This window comes from Crinia signifera, chromosome 12, assembly GCF_055691185.1.
Source record: "Crinia signifera chromosome 12, ASM5569118v1, whole genome shotgun sequence".
Taxonomy (NCBI): Eukaryota; Metazoa; Chordata; class Amphibia; order Anura; family Myobatrachidae; genus Crinia; species Crinia signifera.
In genome coordinates, this window is record NC_139228.1 from 87,006,299 (window position 1) to 87,022,768 (window position 16,470).

General features: G+C 46.4%; 1 protein-coding gene across 1 annotated transcript; it reads right to left on the reverse strand.

Annotated features, from left to right (window-relative positions):
- Positions 1–4,982: 4,982 nt before the first annotated feature.
- SIVA1 (SIVA1 apoptosis inducing factor) lies at positions 4,983–16,466 on the reverse strand. Its single transcript, XM_083165934.1, has 4 exons — positions 16,246–16,466; positions 7,290–7,451; positions 5,745–5,901; positions 4,983–5,167 (listed from the first exon to the last, which is right to left on the reverse strand). The coding sequence occupies exons 1-4, from the start codon at positions 16,361–16,363 to the stop codon at positions 5,110–5,112; spliced, it is 495 nt and encodes a 164-aa protein (XP_083022060.1). The 5' UTR covers positions 16,364–16,466; the 3' UTR covers positions 4,983–5,109.
- Between the last annotated feature and the right edge of the window lie 4 nt (positions 16,467–16,470).

Sequence of the window (16,470 nt, forward strand, 5' to 3'; positions counted from 1 at the left end):
AACAGAAGAAAAAAGAGAGTAAGCAAAGTTCATTAAGTTTTATTATGATAATTGTTGTTTTGGTTTTAACGCAAATGGTGGGATTGCTGCTGAGCGCAACTGCTGTTTGTATTCATATTTGTTTAGGGTGAAGGGAGTGATGTTATAAACTTTTACCAATTAAACTCGGAGGCATTAGGAACGCTGGAGGGGGAAAAGAGCGCTGCCTGGATTCAGTATAATAATCCCAAATGCATACCATCGTCAGAGCAATTATGGCTATCGAGGTTACGTGGATTATTTCTGGGGCAATATATAAATAGGCTATTGTGCACTTACCCCATGGTTGTACAGTGAGTTTGGTTTCATGAGCAGCTGTATACGTTCCAAAGCCACTATCCCTATATCGCATGGTGATGGGCACTTATAAATACAGGAGGATCCTTCAATGAACCAGAGGTAACGGCCAGTTGGCTAGATCAAAGGCAATGGCTTTCATTAGCAGGAATGAAAGTAAATATTTCTACAAAAGTGACTTTTCTACCCTACAGTATATTGCTCCTGTTATTCTCTCTCTCTATTATTACATCCCTGAGGCGCGGTGGAAGCCGCAAGTGCGGCCGTCAAAACGGTGAGGCTCGCCGCTATATGCAGCAGGCTTACTGAATTTTGGCAGCAAACCTCGCTGTCCTGGGGAATTCTCGCCGCCCTCTGACAGATAGAATTTCCCGGGAAAATAGAATACGGGGAGGCGGCTGGATGGCTTTTTCATGCAGAAAAAAAAAAAAAAAAAAAAAACCTCGCCATACAACACCCCCCCCCCCTTACCGGCGCTTGCCCCCTGCATTAAATACCGCCCTTTATGTTAATTATTTTAACTTCACCCAAAGCATAGTGTAATTGTGGTTGACCAATGTCTTTACATCACTTCTGTTAATATTGTTGACCTCATTTCCAGCTGTTTGCAAATAAAGTAGGTTTCAAAGAAACCGTAACACAAACACTCATTTATAATGCAGTGATTTATATTTCTACATGTTACCAGAATGATGTGTTTGGATAAACAGCGCAATCCAAAGTGCCAAATTAATCAGGCTCAGAGTAATATACTGAGAGCTATATCAAAATTAAATTGCTTGCTCACAAGCCCCCTGCAACCCCCGCGATTCGCAGGACCCCTGCGACGCCCCCTCCCACAATTCACGGCACCCCCCCTGCGATTTGCGACACCACCCCCCCCCCCCCCCCGTGATTCACAGACCCCTGCACCCCTCCCGCGATTCACGGACCTCCACAACCCCCCCTCATGCAATTCACTGACCCCCGACAACCCCCCTCGCGCAATTTGCGGACCCCCCCCTCCCCGCAATTTGCAGATCCCCTGACCTCCTTTCGGCAATTCCACCCCCCAGCGGACCCCCGCTCCTGCATTTCACGTACCCCTGTGACAATAGGGGATCCTGTACCGCCACAAGGTGGGAAATCTAGCCCTGGCTGCTGCGCTGCAGGTTCCCCCACTGCCAGAAGTGACCCCACGGTCCTCTGCACCAGCGCCACAACTTTTATCAATGTCTTGCCCACATACCACTATTATACAGCCTCCTGCTCTCATGCACCCTCACTCCCTCCCAGTGGGAGGAGACGCTCACCCACTGTCGGGAGCTGCATACTGTCCCCCACCCTCCTCCAGTTCTAGGGATGCCCACCAACGATTTCAAATAATCGATGGTTTATTGCCGATGTTGAATACTTTTGCCATCGATATGGGGGGGGGGGGGCAGATGGTTTACCTACATCGATGGCAAAAGGAGAACCGATCAAGTTTCAAATTTTTTTTAAGGTGCCGGGACACTGAGCATAGCTCCGCCCCCACACCCGGAAGTCCCACCACCAAGTTCTGATTGACCCACGGCCTATTCAGTCAGATATAATGGATGACCATTGATAGCTACAACAATCGATGGTTATCCAAGTAATATGTTACTACTATCGATGGCGTCTGCACCAATAGCTATCCCTACTCAGCAACAGCCAAAAACCTTTACTACCCCTCATGCCCACACACCTCTATCACTGCCCTGCCTCTAGTTCTCCTGCCCCTTAACTTCCGCCAGTGAGGACCCGCTCACCCTGTGTTGCCCACATTCCCCTATCATGCTTTACCACCCAGCCTCCTGCTCTCATGCACCCTAACTCCCACCCAGTAGGAGGAGACCCTGACTCAGGGCTACCATCCTGTGCTGCCACGCTGGACACTCACCCACTGGCAGAAGCTACACAGTGTCCCCCACCCTCCTCTTTAGTCCCCCTTATACCCACACACCCCCATCACTACCCAGCCTCCTGTTTTCCTGTGTCGTGACCTCCGCCAGTCGGGAGCCGCTGACTCAAAACACCCTACTATACTATTGCACACACACCCCCCCCCCCCCCACACACACACACACGTCACTGTACCCTCCACACTATCAATGTACATCTTACTCTGTAACTGCTTTTTAATTTAACAAAACAATACACACCCCCTTCCACATCATATGCTCTCTAACACATTTCACCTATAACTCAAGTTGCAATACAGGCATCTTTCATACAATTATAACCAGATGTCTCATACAAACATTCACAAATTAAGGGGGCGCAGCCCCCTACGACGGTGTGAAGAGCGCCCGTAGGGCGCGATGAATCACCTAGTATGAAATATGCTGTCAGGTTCTGTGCAAATCTGCTAATGTTGGGCATCATTGGTTCTGGGTATGGGTCATAGGGTAGACCAAATATTGGGTCGACCGCTGAATGTCGACATGACTGGTCAACAGGGTTAGACGGTTGACAATGGCTAGGTCAACAGTCAAAAGATCGACATGAGGTTTTGAAATTTTTCCCCAAATGTCGACATGGACACCGTCAAAGTATACCGCTGCGTTCACCATGCTTCAGGCGCGGTCTACCTCCACGCCCTAGTGGATGGTAGGGCATGAAATAGCTTGTCGGCTATAAAAAAAAAAAAAAAAAGTGGAAAACTCATGTTGGGAATTTGACTGTCGACCTAATGCTTGTGTCAACCTACCAACCCCGTTCACCTATTTCATATGTCCACCATATACCTTTTTTGTGCACACACACGAGGAGATTGCGTCGAATGGTGAGGGTGCAGGAAAAAAAAAAAGTTCTTAGGTTTGCCCTGTTTTTGATATGCATTCAGGGACAAAAGGCAGTGTGAAAAGGTGGCCCATATTCTGTTACCGCAATATACCAGGCATGTCCAAGCTGTGGCCCTCCAGCTGTTTTGAAACTACAAATCCCAGCATGCTTCACCATAGTTTTAGCATTACCCAATAGCAAAACTTTGGCAAGGCATGATGGGACTTCACAACAGCTGGAGGGCCATAGTTTGGACATGCCTGCATTATGGAGAGCCAGCTCACTGATCAGCTCCAAGTGCTGGCCTTGAAGATCTGGCAATAACCCCAGCCCAGCATGTGATAAATACACATTGCAAGCCATTATTACACAGCTTGAAACCGGTGTTCAGTGACCAGTGATTTTGGTGTGAAAGGGGTTTTATTTATTACACATTGAGTCTTCAGTATCCAAATATTTTTTGTCATGACTGAGATATGGACACCATTGTTATCTGATGGCTGGTGTGTGTGTGTGTGTGTGTGTGTGTGTGTGTGTGTGTGTGTGTGTGTGTGTGTGTGTGTGTGTGTGTGTGTGTGTGTGTGTGTGTGTGTGTGTGTGTGTGTGTGTGTATAAAGCTGTGTATGTTAAATGCATTGTGCCAAGACCCACACACGGGGGTTCCGAGTACATAGAAACCGCCCCCTGCAGTGCGGAAGATGAATGATTTTTAAGGCTCAATTCCCCCAATTTTGATGAGGCTTCAAACTATTATATGTAAAAAGTGAAGAATTGGGCATGTTTTCAATGCAATTCCAATGCGCATCCCCACCGGACGTTGGTCGCTTTGGAGATTTTACCTGCTGCACTAAAGATTAGTCATCTACATTGGATTGGGTACAAATCGTGTGCACCAACAGATCGTACGACCAGCATACGATTTCAAGAAAACGATTTTCAAAAAAAAAAATCAGGGAGGGAGAACCCTGAGTGCCTGCTGTCGAACAGGGAGGAAGTTAGGAAGTCGTATTACTCACCTGCTGGGATGAGTTCCATCCTTGCCAGCTACTGCAGATTTAAATGGCACCTGGCGGCTCACTACCACCCTCCAGTGGCCGGCACCACCACTAGGCATCTTTAGGCATTTGCCTAGGGTGCCAGCCACTGGAGGGCAGTAGTAAGCCGCCAGGTACCATAGAAATCTGCAGAAGCTGCCAAGGACAAAACTCATCCCAGCAGGGGAGTGGGCAAATGCCTAAAGCTGCCTAGTGGTTGGCACCGGCCCTGCAGGCACTATATAAACTGACATAAATGGAGAAACGCCTTGCTAGTATCTCATTCGAGCCCCAAGCTCAACCTAACCAGGTGTTCCTGCTTAGAGTGAACAGTCAAAATAACATCATTTAGATTAGAAATATTCAACCCCACTGCACAAAAGATTCACAATGAACCCAGATAGGCACTGGCTTTTGTGAGGTCAATTCTTAACACAGTAGCTTAGGCCAGTGGTTCCTGAACTGTGCCCTGGGCTTGGTGGTCCAGGCCCAATTCAAATTATTTAAAGGTCAATGTGACAGACAAAACCAGTGCCGGAGGCTGCCAAAACTAAAAACGTGTACAAGAAGAAGCAAAGCTTAATTTTATGTTTTTTCTAAACTTATTTTGGCCTAAGTGTGCAGCGAGTTTTTTTTTTTGGGTGATACTCTGGGGTGCCGCGACTCAAAGCTTTGGGGACCAATGAGGCTAATCGGCAATGCTCAGGAATTCCAGATCATGAATGTTACATTCCCCATTCATAAAACTAGCCAGGAACATGTTTACTACCCCCCCCAACTAAAGGACAAAATCAGAAAGACTGCACTGCCACCTAGTGGCCAGTATTACTTTCTAATAAACTTTATTTAAACATTTCAATTTTAGATACAAAAATATCGATATATAAAAATAACAGCTGTACAGAGAAATAAAACATGGACAACATGCATATTGCAGGATCATTTCCCTTATTTACACTTCATATACAGAACACGCTGTGCAGAACACCCTCTCCCCGAATTCACCATCACTAGAACAAAGAAACAACATATCAGGAACAGACAAATACCAGCGTCCGATCAGTGCATCGCATGCAACAAAGATGATGATTTATGTCAAGGACTTTGAACCTGCAGCCCTCCAGCAGCTGTAGAACAACCTAATAGCAACACAGAGGACATGCTGGGAGGTGTAGTTCTACATCAGCTGGAGATGTGCATTTTGAATACCCCTTGTTTAAAGATTTAATTTTGGTTTAGGGTGCTGGACGGGATCCTGACAGGCATTCACCCGACGTCGGGATCCCGACTGTCATAACAGACAGCCTGGTTCCCGACGGCTATTTTCCACGACCCCCGTATAGGGAGAATAGAATAGGTAGCTGCCCACAGAAGCACTTGTGACCTTATGCCCATGCATTAGACACCCTGAATGCTGGGTTTTCAGCAACAGTCTTTAGTACTACAGAAGTGTATATAGGACTTGTGCGACATGGAAATATTTGCGTTTGAGGAGCTCATAGCTGTCAATTTGCTACTCTCACGGGACAATTTACAAATCCACACACAACAGTACAGAGCAAGTGCTCTACGGTCAGAGATACTCACATGACAACAGTGCAGTAGGAGCAAGATACCGAGGAGCAGCAACTGCAGGGGGTGCTACACTGTCTGCAAATGTACCGCTCACAGTGCTTACACGCTTCTTTGTCGCCGACTGATCGGACGCAGGAAGAGCAGGCTTTGGATCCTCCCACAGGCAGCGCTGATTAAAAAAAAAAAATACATTTATGCAGTCCGAAATAACTAGTAACTTTCAATTATTATTAGATCCTCAAAGTTACAGGTAGTTAACATCCGTATTCTCCTTCAGTCCTCATTTAAAAGGATAGACATCTGAATGTCAATTTTTTTATTTTTTTTAAACTAATGGAATATGTAAACCCAAAATCCAGTCAGATGGCACCAAAATGGAATATTGGTGTTTCTGGTCATACATACAAATACAACCACCCATCACATATTGGGCACGAAGACCTGGTATTTGAGGACTAGAGTTTAGACCCACTGATGTAAATTAAGTGCTGTACACTTCAGTAACCCACCAATGATAATGCAGAGTGTAAACATAAGAGTCTCATGACAACATTTGATCCAATCAGACACTAAAGGCCCGTACACACTGGGCGACTGAGCTGAGAGTCACTCAAAACAGCAAGTTTGAGCAGCTTTCAGCTCAGAGCCGCCCAGTGTGTATGGCCCGGCGATGGGCGCTGCTGCGCGCTCCCGCAACATCGCAGGAAAGCCGCTCATCTGCTGGTTGTACCAGCAGATGAGCGGCTTTCAGGACATCTTTGCATAGCGCTCGGCTACGCAACGCCATCCTCCCCCCCCCCCCCCATTGGCGCCGGGCGAAAGCCGCTCAGTGTATGCACTGAGCGCCTTTCCCCACAGCGATTGTCATCATCGCTGTTCATACACGCTGGGCATAGTCGCCCAGTGTGTATGGACCTTAACTGCATTAGACGGATAAAACCTACCTGCCAATTGGCATATTTAGCACCACAACGCAGTTAGACTGTAGAGTCACTAGCATAGTAAATCTGTAGCACATGCTGCAGGTGTACCTTGCTGTACAGTGTTGGTGCCTTGAGAGTCTGCGGCACTGTGGATGTTTGGCCGTAACAAGGAAGGCGCAAGAATTACTTTAGTAACAATCTAAATACCAGATACGTTTTAACAGCCTACAAACAAAGGAAGATGTGCAGCTTATGTTGGAGAAGTATGCACCTAATAGACGTCTCCTGCTAAACGCACAGATTTTGCGTTTCCCAGACAGATCCTTAATTCAGTCAAATACATCGGGAAACTCAGGACAGGACTGTGAGGTAGGTCTGTTATCATTTGGGAAGTGTGGAGCACAGCAAGACTGGTTAAGTGCATAGATGTTCCTAGTTGCTTTTAAGACTGCATAGGGATTCAGTGTTGTTGGGTCCTCAAGCCTACATGCAGCCTATATACAGAAAGGCACAGGCACCCCATTCACGTTAGCATGGGGAGAGACCTGTACAATCCATATCCCACTTTGGTGATTAATATAGCAGCAACCACACAACACGGTGTCCAACACTCAGCATTCCCAGTCACCCTTACATGTCTGAGTGGCTCTGTGTAGCTTTCCATCTTGTCCAATAGTGGTCTGTCCGCTCAGTAATTCATGCACAGGATTATCTCCTTCTGGATTATTCTTATTCTGGTGCGCCTGACTCCCCATAATGGCTTTCGCGCCACTGAACAGGAGTTTTTTCGTTTTCTCTAAACAAAAGTAAAAGAAAAACAGATTAGCACCACATGGACATTCATGCCTTGCATTACTTCCTCCCACAGACACTGCAGCGTATGTTAAGGAGCATACACACTGGGCATTTTTGCATCGCTATCTATTGTGGGACGCTGGAGATTAGTTGTGCTCACCATGCTGTCTGAGTCCGGACAGTCGGGATACTGACGTCAGGCTAATGACAGTCGGACCCCTGTACCACACCCCAAATAACTTTGTATTGTACATCAGATAGGTGTTGGGAGAGGAAACCAGACTACCCAGGCAGTATTGCCATCATCATAAACATTTTATGGTCCAATCAGCAGGCAGCACACTGCAGAGGTTTTGCTCACGTGCACTCACCCTGCAATGATTGTGCAAGCAGGGTTATTTTTCATGAATTCTAACAAGTTCCTTTCATGCAATGGTCAGTTACCATCGTATCCATTGACTGATGGTTGATGCCCATGTCTAGGATGTTTAACCAGTATTGGCAATTCCCTAAGCATTTTACCCATTTGAGGCATCATAGGTAGAGAATACGCCCACTTACTGTAGAGGCTACGTTGGGGCACCAACTAAATGATGCCCCTTTCCCACTGCAGGCTTTACACGGTAAAATGCAGTTTTTTTAGCCTTTTTAAACGGCTAGAGCTGCAGTGGGAAAGCTCCAGGTTGCTTTACACGGGTAACAAATACCGGTATTTGTTAACCGGGTAAAAAGCAGTGTTTTACCCGTGTAAGAGCCGTTTTTTTGGCAATGGGAAAGGGTTTTAACCCCTTCCCGACATTTGACGTACATTTACGTCATGGCCGGGATGTACTTCCCGACACATGGCATAAATGTACGTCATGACTTTAAACTGTCACTGCGTCTCGAGACGCAGTGACAGAGGGACGATGTCTGCTGTCCCTGACAGCAGACATGTCCCTGCATGCCCAGGGGGGGCTGCGATGCCGCCCCCCCGTCGGCGATCGCTGTGATTGGCTGTTCAGTGTGAACAGCCATTCACAGCGTTTTCCTGTGTTACCAGCGAATCAGACGCTCGGTAACACAGGTGTCAATCACCGCCGGGCGTCAGGGGGCATGAGGGGGTCATCGGTGACGATGACACCTCACCCCACCTGCCCCCAAGGCTGTGATTGGTCCGTGGGACCCACGGACCAATCACAGCCAAGGCGCGACATTTAAACTAACGGTGACTGCGCTGCAGACGCCATTCCGGTCTGGAATAGCGTGCAGAACGGTCACCGTGCCTGTCTGCCGTGATACCGACCTGATCCTTGCCTAATACTTACCTGATCCTTGCAAATACCTTACCTGATCACCGCTTGTAGCGTGCTGGACGCTTCCTGGATCTGACTTCTTGGGACTTCCTGCTGCTGCTGCAGTGTGATAGAGAGATAGAGAGAGATAGTGACAGAGATAGTGACAGAGAGAGCTATATTTTGTGTCTGCTACCCCCCCCTTTTTGGGGGTGCAGGGGTTTAAATAACTGTCAGTGCTGCTGCTGCAGTGTCATACAGTGATAGATAGTGATAGATAGTGATAGATAGTGAGAGGTAGAGAGATAGAGAGATTTGTGTCTGCTACCCCCCTTTTTGGGGGTGCAGGGGTTTAATTTTATATATATAACTGTCAGTGCTGCTGCTGCAGTGTCATAGAGTGATAGATAGTGATAGATAGTGAGAGATAGAGAGATAGAGAGAGATAGTGACAGAGAGTGACAGAGAGTGTATATTTTGTGTCTGCTACCCCCCCTTTTTGGGGGTGCAGGTTTTTTTTTATACATATAACTGTCAACTGTCAATAACTGCTGCTGCTGCAGTGTCCTAGAGTGATAGATAGTGAGAGATAGAGAGAGATAGAGAGAGATAGTGACAGAGAGTGTATATTTTGTGTCTGCTACCCCCCCTTTTGTGCTGATCAGTATAACTGTGCTGATCAGCAACTTTTTGGGGGCGCAGGTTTTTTTTTTTTTATATATATACCTGTCAGTTGCTGCCAGTTGCACTAAAGGTTGTGCACCTGCTGCCCCTCACTGGTAATCAGTGTCGCATCACTGATCACCTTTTTTGTTTTTACACACACTGTGATTTTGTGGGTGTCCTGTGGCCACTGTGCGCTGATCAGTGACGTACATCACTGATCAGCTTTTTCGGCACAGGGTTGATCTATTTTTTTTTTTTTTATCAAATTCCTGTTGCCTTTGAGCGCTGTTCAGTTTACTGACCAACATCTGTGCTCAATTTTTGGCGCAGGACCTTTTTTTTTTTTTTTTTTTTAACCCCTTCAATTTTTTTTTTTATATTGGGATCAAATTCCTGTATAAAGTATTTTTTTTTTTTTCTGCACTACATACACACTACATACCCCCCGGGTTGAAATAAAGTTTGTACCCCCCCCCTACACTATACACGTGTTGAAACATTTCACTACCAGTAACACAAAAATAAAAATGGCATCCCAAATGTCATCCCAGTCATACAGAAGAATGTATTCAGCGGAGGAGGCATATGCCATGCTTGCCTCTGACTCTGACACAGCCAGTGAGGGAAGCGGGGAATTTGAAGGATTCGTCTTAAGCTCCTCTTCCTCCTCTGGTGATGAGGGACCCCCTCAAAGACGCCCCCGTAGAGCAGCTGAGACCCCCCCCCCCCAATAATTGATCTCGTATGGACCCCACCACCAGACAATTTTGAGCCCCAGGTTCCTGAGTTTTTGGCCATGCCAGGAATCCAATTTGATTCCACAGGTCTCAGAGAAATTGACTTTTTAAAATTATTTTTCTCTGATGATTTTATAAATTTAATGGTGGACCAAACTAATTTATATGCCCAGCAGTTTATTGCTCAAAACCCCACGTCATCATTTGCTAGGTGGACCCCTGTAGATGCAGTAGAGATGATGACGTTTTGGGGTCTGGTGTTTCATATGGGCATAGTAAAAAAGCCAGAAATTAGGCAATATTGGAGTACAGATGTTCTGTACAGCACCCCATTTTACCGTATGGCCATGACCCGGACTCGTTTTGAGACAATTCTTAAATTTATACATTACACCGATAATGCACAGTGCCCACCCAGAGATGATCCCACCTTTGACCGGCTATTCAAAGTCAGGCCGGTCATTGATCATTTCAGTGCCAAATTTGCAGAGATGTACATCCCTGAAAAATTTATTTGCATTGACGAGTCCCTTATACATTTTAAAGGAAGGGTTAAATTCCGCCAGTACCTTCCCAGTAAGAGGGCAAGGTATGGCATAAAAATGTATAAGCACCTCAGGGTACACCCACATGTTTAGGGTATATGAAGGGAAGGATTCAAGAATTGAACCGCCAGAATGCCCCCCCTCCCTCGTAGGTGTTAGTGGAAAAATTGTCTGGGATTTAGTGCACCCCTTCCTGGATAAAGGTTATCACCTCTATGTGGATAACTTTTACACTAGCATCCCCCTGTTTAAGGCCCTTGGTTCAAGAGGTACAGCAGCTTGCGGTACTGTGCGCAAGAACCAAAGAGGCCTCCCAAAAACGCACATTGCCCAAGTAATGAGAAGGGGTGAAAGCAGGGGAATATGCACCGAAAATATGTTGTTGGTCAAATATAAGGACAAGAGGGATGTCCTTATACTGACAACAATTCATGGAGACAGTACCACCTCCATCCCTGTACGAGGTACCAGTACCCACACCTCAAAACCTAATTGTATCCTGGATTACAATAGGTACATGGGCGGAGTGGATCTTTCAGATCAGGTACTGAAGCCGTACAGTGCCCTGCGGAAAACAAAAATCTGGTACAAGAAGGTGGCCGTGTATATCATCCAGATGGCACTGTATAACGCTTACGTGCTATTCCGTTCTACCGGCCAGAGGGGGACATTTATGCACTTTCAAGAGGAAGTCATAAAGGGCCTAATATTTGGGAACCAGCAGGCAGAGGGCCCCAGTACTTCTAGTACTGGCCCCCGTATTGTACCAGGGCAGCATTTTCCTGATGAAATCCCCTCCACTGGAAAAAAGGGCAGGACACAAAAAAGGTGCAAAGTTTGCTATAAAAAGGGAATAAGAAAGCAAACTATTTTCCAGTGTGACACTTGCCCCGACAAACCCGGCCTATGTATAAAGGAGTGTTTTAAAATATACCACACATCTATGGATTATTAGGTTCATAATTTCACCGTGCTTCGGGGGTCTTGCTAATGCCACATAGCACCCACCATTCATTCCACCAGAATCAGAGCCGCAAAATCCAAAAATCACTCCTTCCCTTCTGAGTCCTGCCATGCACCCAACTGATATTTTTTGGTCACATGTGAGGCATTGCCGTACTCGGGAGAAATTGGGGCACAGATTTTGGGGTGCTTTGTCTCCTTCATTCCTTCTGAAAATGAAAAATTTTGAGCCAGAACTGCATTTTTGTGTAAAAAATGTAATTTTTCATTTTCACTGCCCACTTGTATCAAAATTGGTGAAACCCCTGGGGGTTTGAAATGTACACTATACCCCTAGATGAATTCCCTGAGGGGTGTAGTTTGCAAAATGGGGTCACTTGTGGGGGGGTTCCACTGTATTGGTGCTTTGGGGGTCTTGCTAATGCGACATAGCACCCACCATCATTCCACCAGAATTTGTGCTGCAAAATCCAAATATCACTCCTTCCCTTCTGAGTCATGCCACTTTTTGGTCACACATGAGGCATTGCCGTACTCGGGAGAAATTGGGGCACAGATTTTGGGGTGCTTTGTCTCCTTCATTCCTTCTGAAAATGAAAAATTTTGAGCCAGAACTGCATTTTTGTGTAAAAAATGTAATTTTTCATTTTCACTGCCCACTTGTATCAAAATTGGTGAAACCCCTGGGGGTTTGAAATGTACACTATACCCCTAGATGAATTCCCTGAGGGGTGTACTTTGCAAAATGGGGTGACTTGTGGGGGGGTTCCACTGTATTGGTGCTTGGGGGGTCTTGCTAATGCGACATAGCACCCACCAAAATTCCACCAGAATCTGAGCTGCAAAATCCAAAAATCACTCCTTCCCTTCTGAGTCCTGCCATGCACCCAACTGGTATTTTTTGGTCACATGTGAGGCATTGACGTACTCGGGAGAAATTGGGGCACAGATTTTGGGGTGCTTTTTCTCCTTCATTCCTTGTGAAAATGAAAAATTTTGAGCCAGAACTGCATTTTTGTGTAAAAATGTATTTTTTCATTTTCACTGCCCACTTGTATCAAAATTGGTGAAACCCCTGGGGGTTTGAAATGTACACTATACCCCTAGATGAATTCCCTGAGGGGTGTAGTTTGCAAAATGGGGTCACTTGTGGGGGGGTTCCTAACTTTTAGCATCTTATGGTGCCTAGAAACCTACATGGTGCCTAAAAAATAATCTCATAAAAAGGAGGCTCCAAAATCAAGTAGGTGCTCCTTCTATTATGAAGCCTGTGGTTTGGTCAACGTGCACACTAGGGCCACATATAGGATATTTATGAAAACAAAAGAATTGGGGGAATCAATTTTTAGTCACATTTCTCTAGTAAAATGTACTGTGTTCCTTAGAAAAATGTATTAAAATTGCAAAAAAAATGAAATTTTGAAATTTCACCTACACTTTGTTTTAATTCCTGTGAAACACCTAAAGGGTTAACAAACTTCCAAAATGCTGTTTTGAATACTGTGAGGGGTGCAGTTTTTGAAATGGTATCATTTATGGGGGTGTCTCACATACAAGTCCCTCAAAGTCACATCAGAACTGAACTGGTCCCTAAAAAAAAAAAATCAGTGTTTGAAATTTTCTTGAAAATTTGAGAATTTGCTATTCATATTGTAAGCCTCCTAGTGTCCAAAAAAATGAAAAGGAAGTTGAAATAATGATGGAAACATAAAGTAGACATATGGTCTATGTTAGTTATTAACTATTTTGAGTGGTATGATTATTTGTCTCACAAGCAGAAAATTTAACATTTTGCAAATTGCTAAATTTTCCATTTTTTCACGATATTTTGGTATTTTTCACAAAAAAACACAGACTGTATCGACCCAAATTTACCACTAATTTGAAGTACAATGTGTCACGAAAAAACAATCTCAAAATCACTGGGATAAGTAAAAGCAAAAAAAAGTTATCCCCACTTAAGTGAGACATGTCAGATTTGAAAAAAAGGGCTCTGTCAGGAACGCAAAAACTGGCTCTGTCAGGAAGGGGTTAAACGGTATTTAGAAATAATAATAAAGGTTAAGAACATGATTGGTGCACGTGATGTTTTTAATGACAGGCAAGGTTTACTAGAGAGTTTAAACGTGTTGCTTTGTGGTTTACACGGGTAAGTGTGAATGGGACATTTACTGCTTTTAAACGGTAATTTACTGTTTAAAAGCTGCAGTGGGAAAGGGTCTTTGTGGCTCTTACCCGGGTAAAGACCCGTTTAAAAAAAAGTGTCTTTACCCGGGTAGGCAGTGGGAAAGCAGCATGAGTTGGAGAAGAAACTAGCAGGAGACAAGCGGATCAGAGTTTGCAGCTTCTCATTGGTCCTCTACTCTCTCCATCCACCTAATGGAGCCTACACATGTAATGTTATACAGTCATTTTCTGAGCGATGTTTCTTTAACTACATCCCTCAGAAAACGCCCCTTCATCACTGCGTGCATTGGTGCAATAGTGATAACGGCCATCTCTCTGTGATAACCAGCACACTGGTTGTTAAGATCAGTTGGTGCCAGTCTCCTCATCGGAGAACACCGGCCCTGACCGATTGCTCAGCACACAGTGCTGAGCAATCTAGCATCGCTTGTGTATACACGTCGCTAGGCCGTGTACCAATCACAATGACGGTTTTAGCTGGGATGTGAAACAAACCTGAGTGGGAAGCCTGTTACACAAAGAGCTCTCACAAATAGATTGCACCTTTCCTTTATTACTGCTCACTAAACCCTTTTCAGACTGCCAAAATAACCTGTGTTATTACCGGGTTGTGACAGACGAGATTTATTAAGCTCGGTGAAGTGATAAACTGTCTGTTTTTTATCACCGGCCAATCAGCTTCTACCTGTCATTTTTCAAACCGAGCCTGTAACTTCACAGGTAGGAGCTGATTGGCCAGTGATAAAAAACAGACACTTTGTCACTTCACCGAGCTTAATAAATCTACACCTCAATCCTTAAGGGTGGAGGTTGGACATGGAACAATCCAGCTTGAGTCACGATGATGCAGGTTGTGCTGCATACTACCAGACTGGCTGCTAGCAGTAGCACAGTGGTTCTCAAACTCAGTGCTCAGGACCCCACACACAGTTCATGTTTTCTAGGTCACCCGGCAGGAGCACAGGTGCATTCAATACTCATTGGCACATTTTAAAAGATCCACATGTGGAGCCAATTATTTCACTTGCGATTCTGTGAGAAGACGTACAAAACATGCACTGTGTGGGGTCCTGAGGACAGACTTTGAGAACCTGTGCAGTAGCACTTGAAGATGACATCTGGAAACATTCACTGTATAGACCCGGGTCAGGGAAAGGCCAGGTTCTGTTGGGAATAACCTTGGTTCAACCGCCGCTGTGACACAGGTTTGGGCTGGACCAGTGTATATGGATCTGAAAGGGGTATACATTTATAGTACAAAATGCTGAAACAATAGTGCAAACTCATTAATTGCTCCCAGTTATATAGTGCAGCAGAATATGCCAGCATTAATAAATAGGACACACAGTTGTAGGTTTGTGAATAGCCAGGTAGCAAGAAAACGCCAAAGCAGCCATTTAAATCCACTACTAATAGAGAAGGCTTCTTGTTTCAGAATGGTCAAGTACACACCCTATAGAGAATAGGTAAAAATCAGTAATGGACCCCATTCATCTAACGGTTATTCCGGAGTTTGTAGGGTCCTGCCCAGGGGGTGACCCATCCGGTGGGTGGGTCTGTGACACCGGTCACCAGATAGACCAGTAGTAAAAACCTGGACCCATACAGTGAGGCTGTAATGCAGGCATGTCCAAACTATGGCCATCCAGCTGTTGTGAAACTACACATCCCAGCATATGCCTTGCCACGTAGTTTTAGCATTCCCAAATAGCAGAACTGTGGAAAGGCATGATGGGACTTGTAGTTTCACAAAAGCATGAGGGCCATAGTTCGGACATGCCCGCTGAAGTGTCTCAGGGGTGGGTGTCTCTTCAACATCCCCCAAGGCACGACACCCACCCCAGAAGGTGACCCTCAAGCTGCTAAGGAACTACAAGTCCCATGATGACCTGCCAGACTGTAGTAGCTATGTATGCCCTCTCATGCCAGACCTGCAGCAGGACCCAGCACAGCTCCCGGGCACATGCCACCTGCAGCCCTGTGCCACCCACCACAGCTCCCGGGCACATGCCACCTGCAGCCCTGTGCCACCCACCACACCTGTGATCACCCATTACCTACAGCAGGACCCAGCACAGCTCCCGGGCACATGCCACCTGCAGCCCTGTGCCCCCCAGCACAGCTCCCGGGCACATGCCACCTGCAGCCCTGTGCCCCCCAGCACAGGCCACCTGCAGCCCTGTGCCCCCCAGCACAGCTCCCCGGCACATGCCACCTGCAGCCCTGTGCCCCCCAGCACAGCTCCCGGGCACATGTGATCACCCATTACATAACCCCAGCACAAGTCCCTGCGATATAAGTGCAAGAAGCAGTGACAGAACATTCCCACCCACCAGCCAGCCCCTAGGGCGATGGAAGCAGCAAGCTGTGGTACTACAAGTCCCAGCATGCCCTGGCCTCCCGGAGAAATGCCCGGCTCTCACCAAAGATCTCCCGCTTGAGGTGCTCGCCGCACACGCCCTGGCTCAGCTCCTTCTGGCTGATGTGGGTCTTCAGCTGCGGCGGGGCCAGGCTCTCGAAGGGGAACGAGCGCTTCGGCATGGCGGCGCCCGGCGGCGGAGACCTGGCTGAGGGGCGGGGACAACACAAGCGCGCCAACCTCCGGTCACCAGTCTGCTGCGCAGGCGCACACGGCCCTTCCCCGGGCA

Bases quoted from the DNA above. Each gene is read 5' to 3' on its own strand.
- SIVA1 (XM_083165934.1), bottom strand. From the start codon at position 16,363: ATGCCGAAGCGCTCGTTCCCCTTCGAGAGCCTGGCCCCGCCGCAGCTG. The intron at 5,902-7,289 runs GTAAGGGTGACT...TTTTTTAATCAG, and splicing joins ACACAGAGCCACTCAGACAT to CGCTGCCTGTGGGAGGATCC. The intron at 5,168-5,744 runs GTGAGTATCTCT...TCTTTGTTCTAG, and splicing joins TCCTACTGCACTGTTGTCAT to TGATGGTGAATTCGGGGAGA.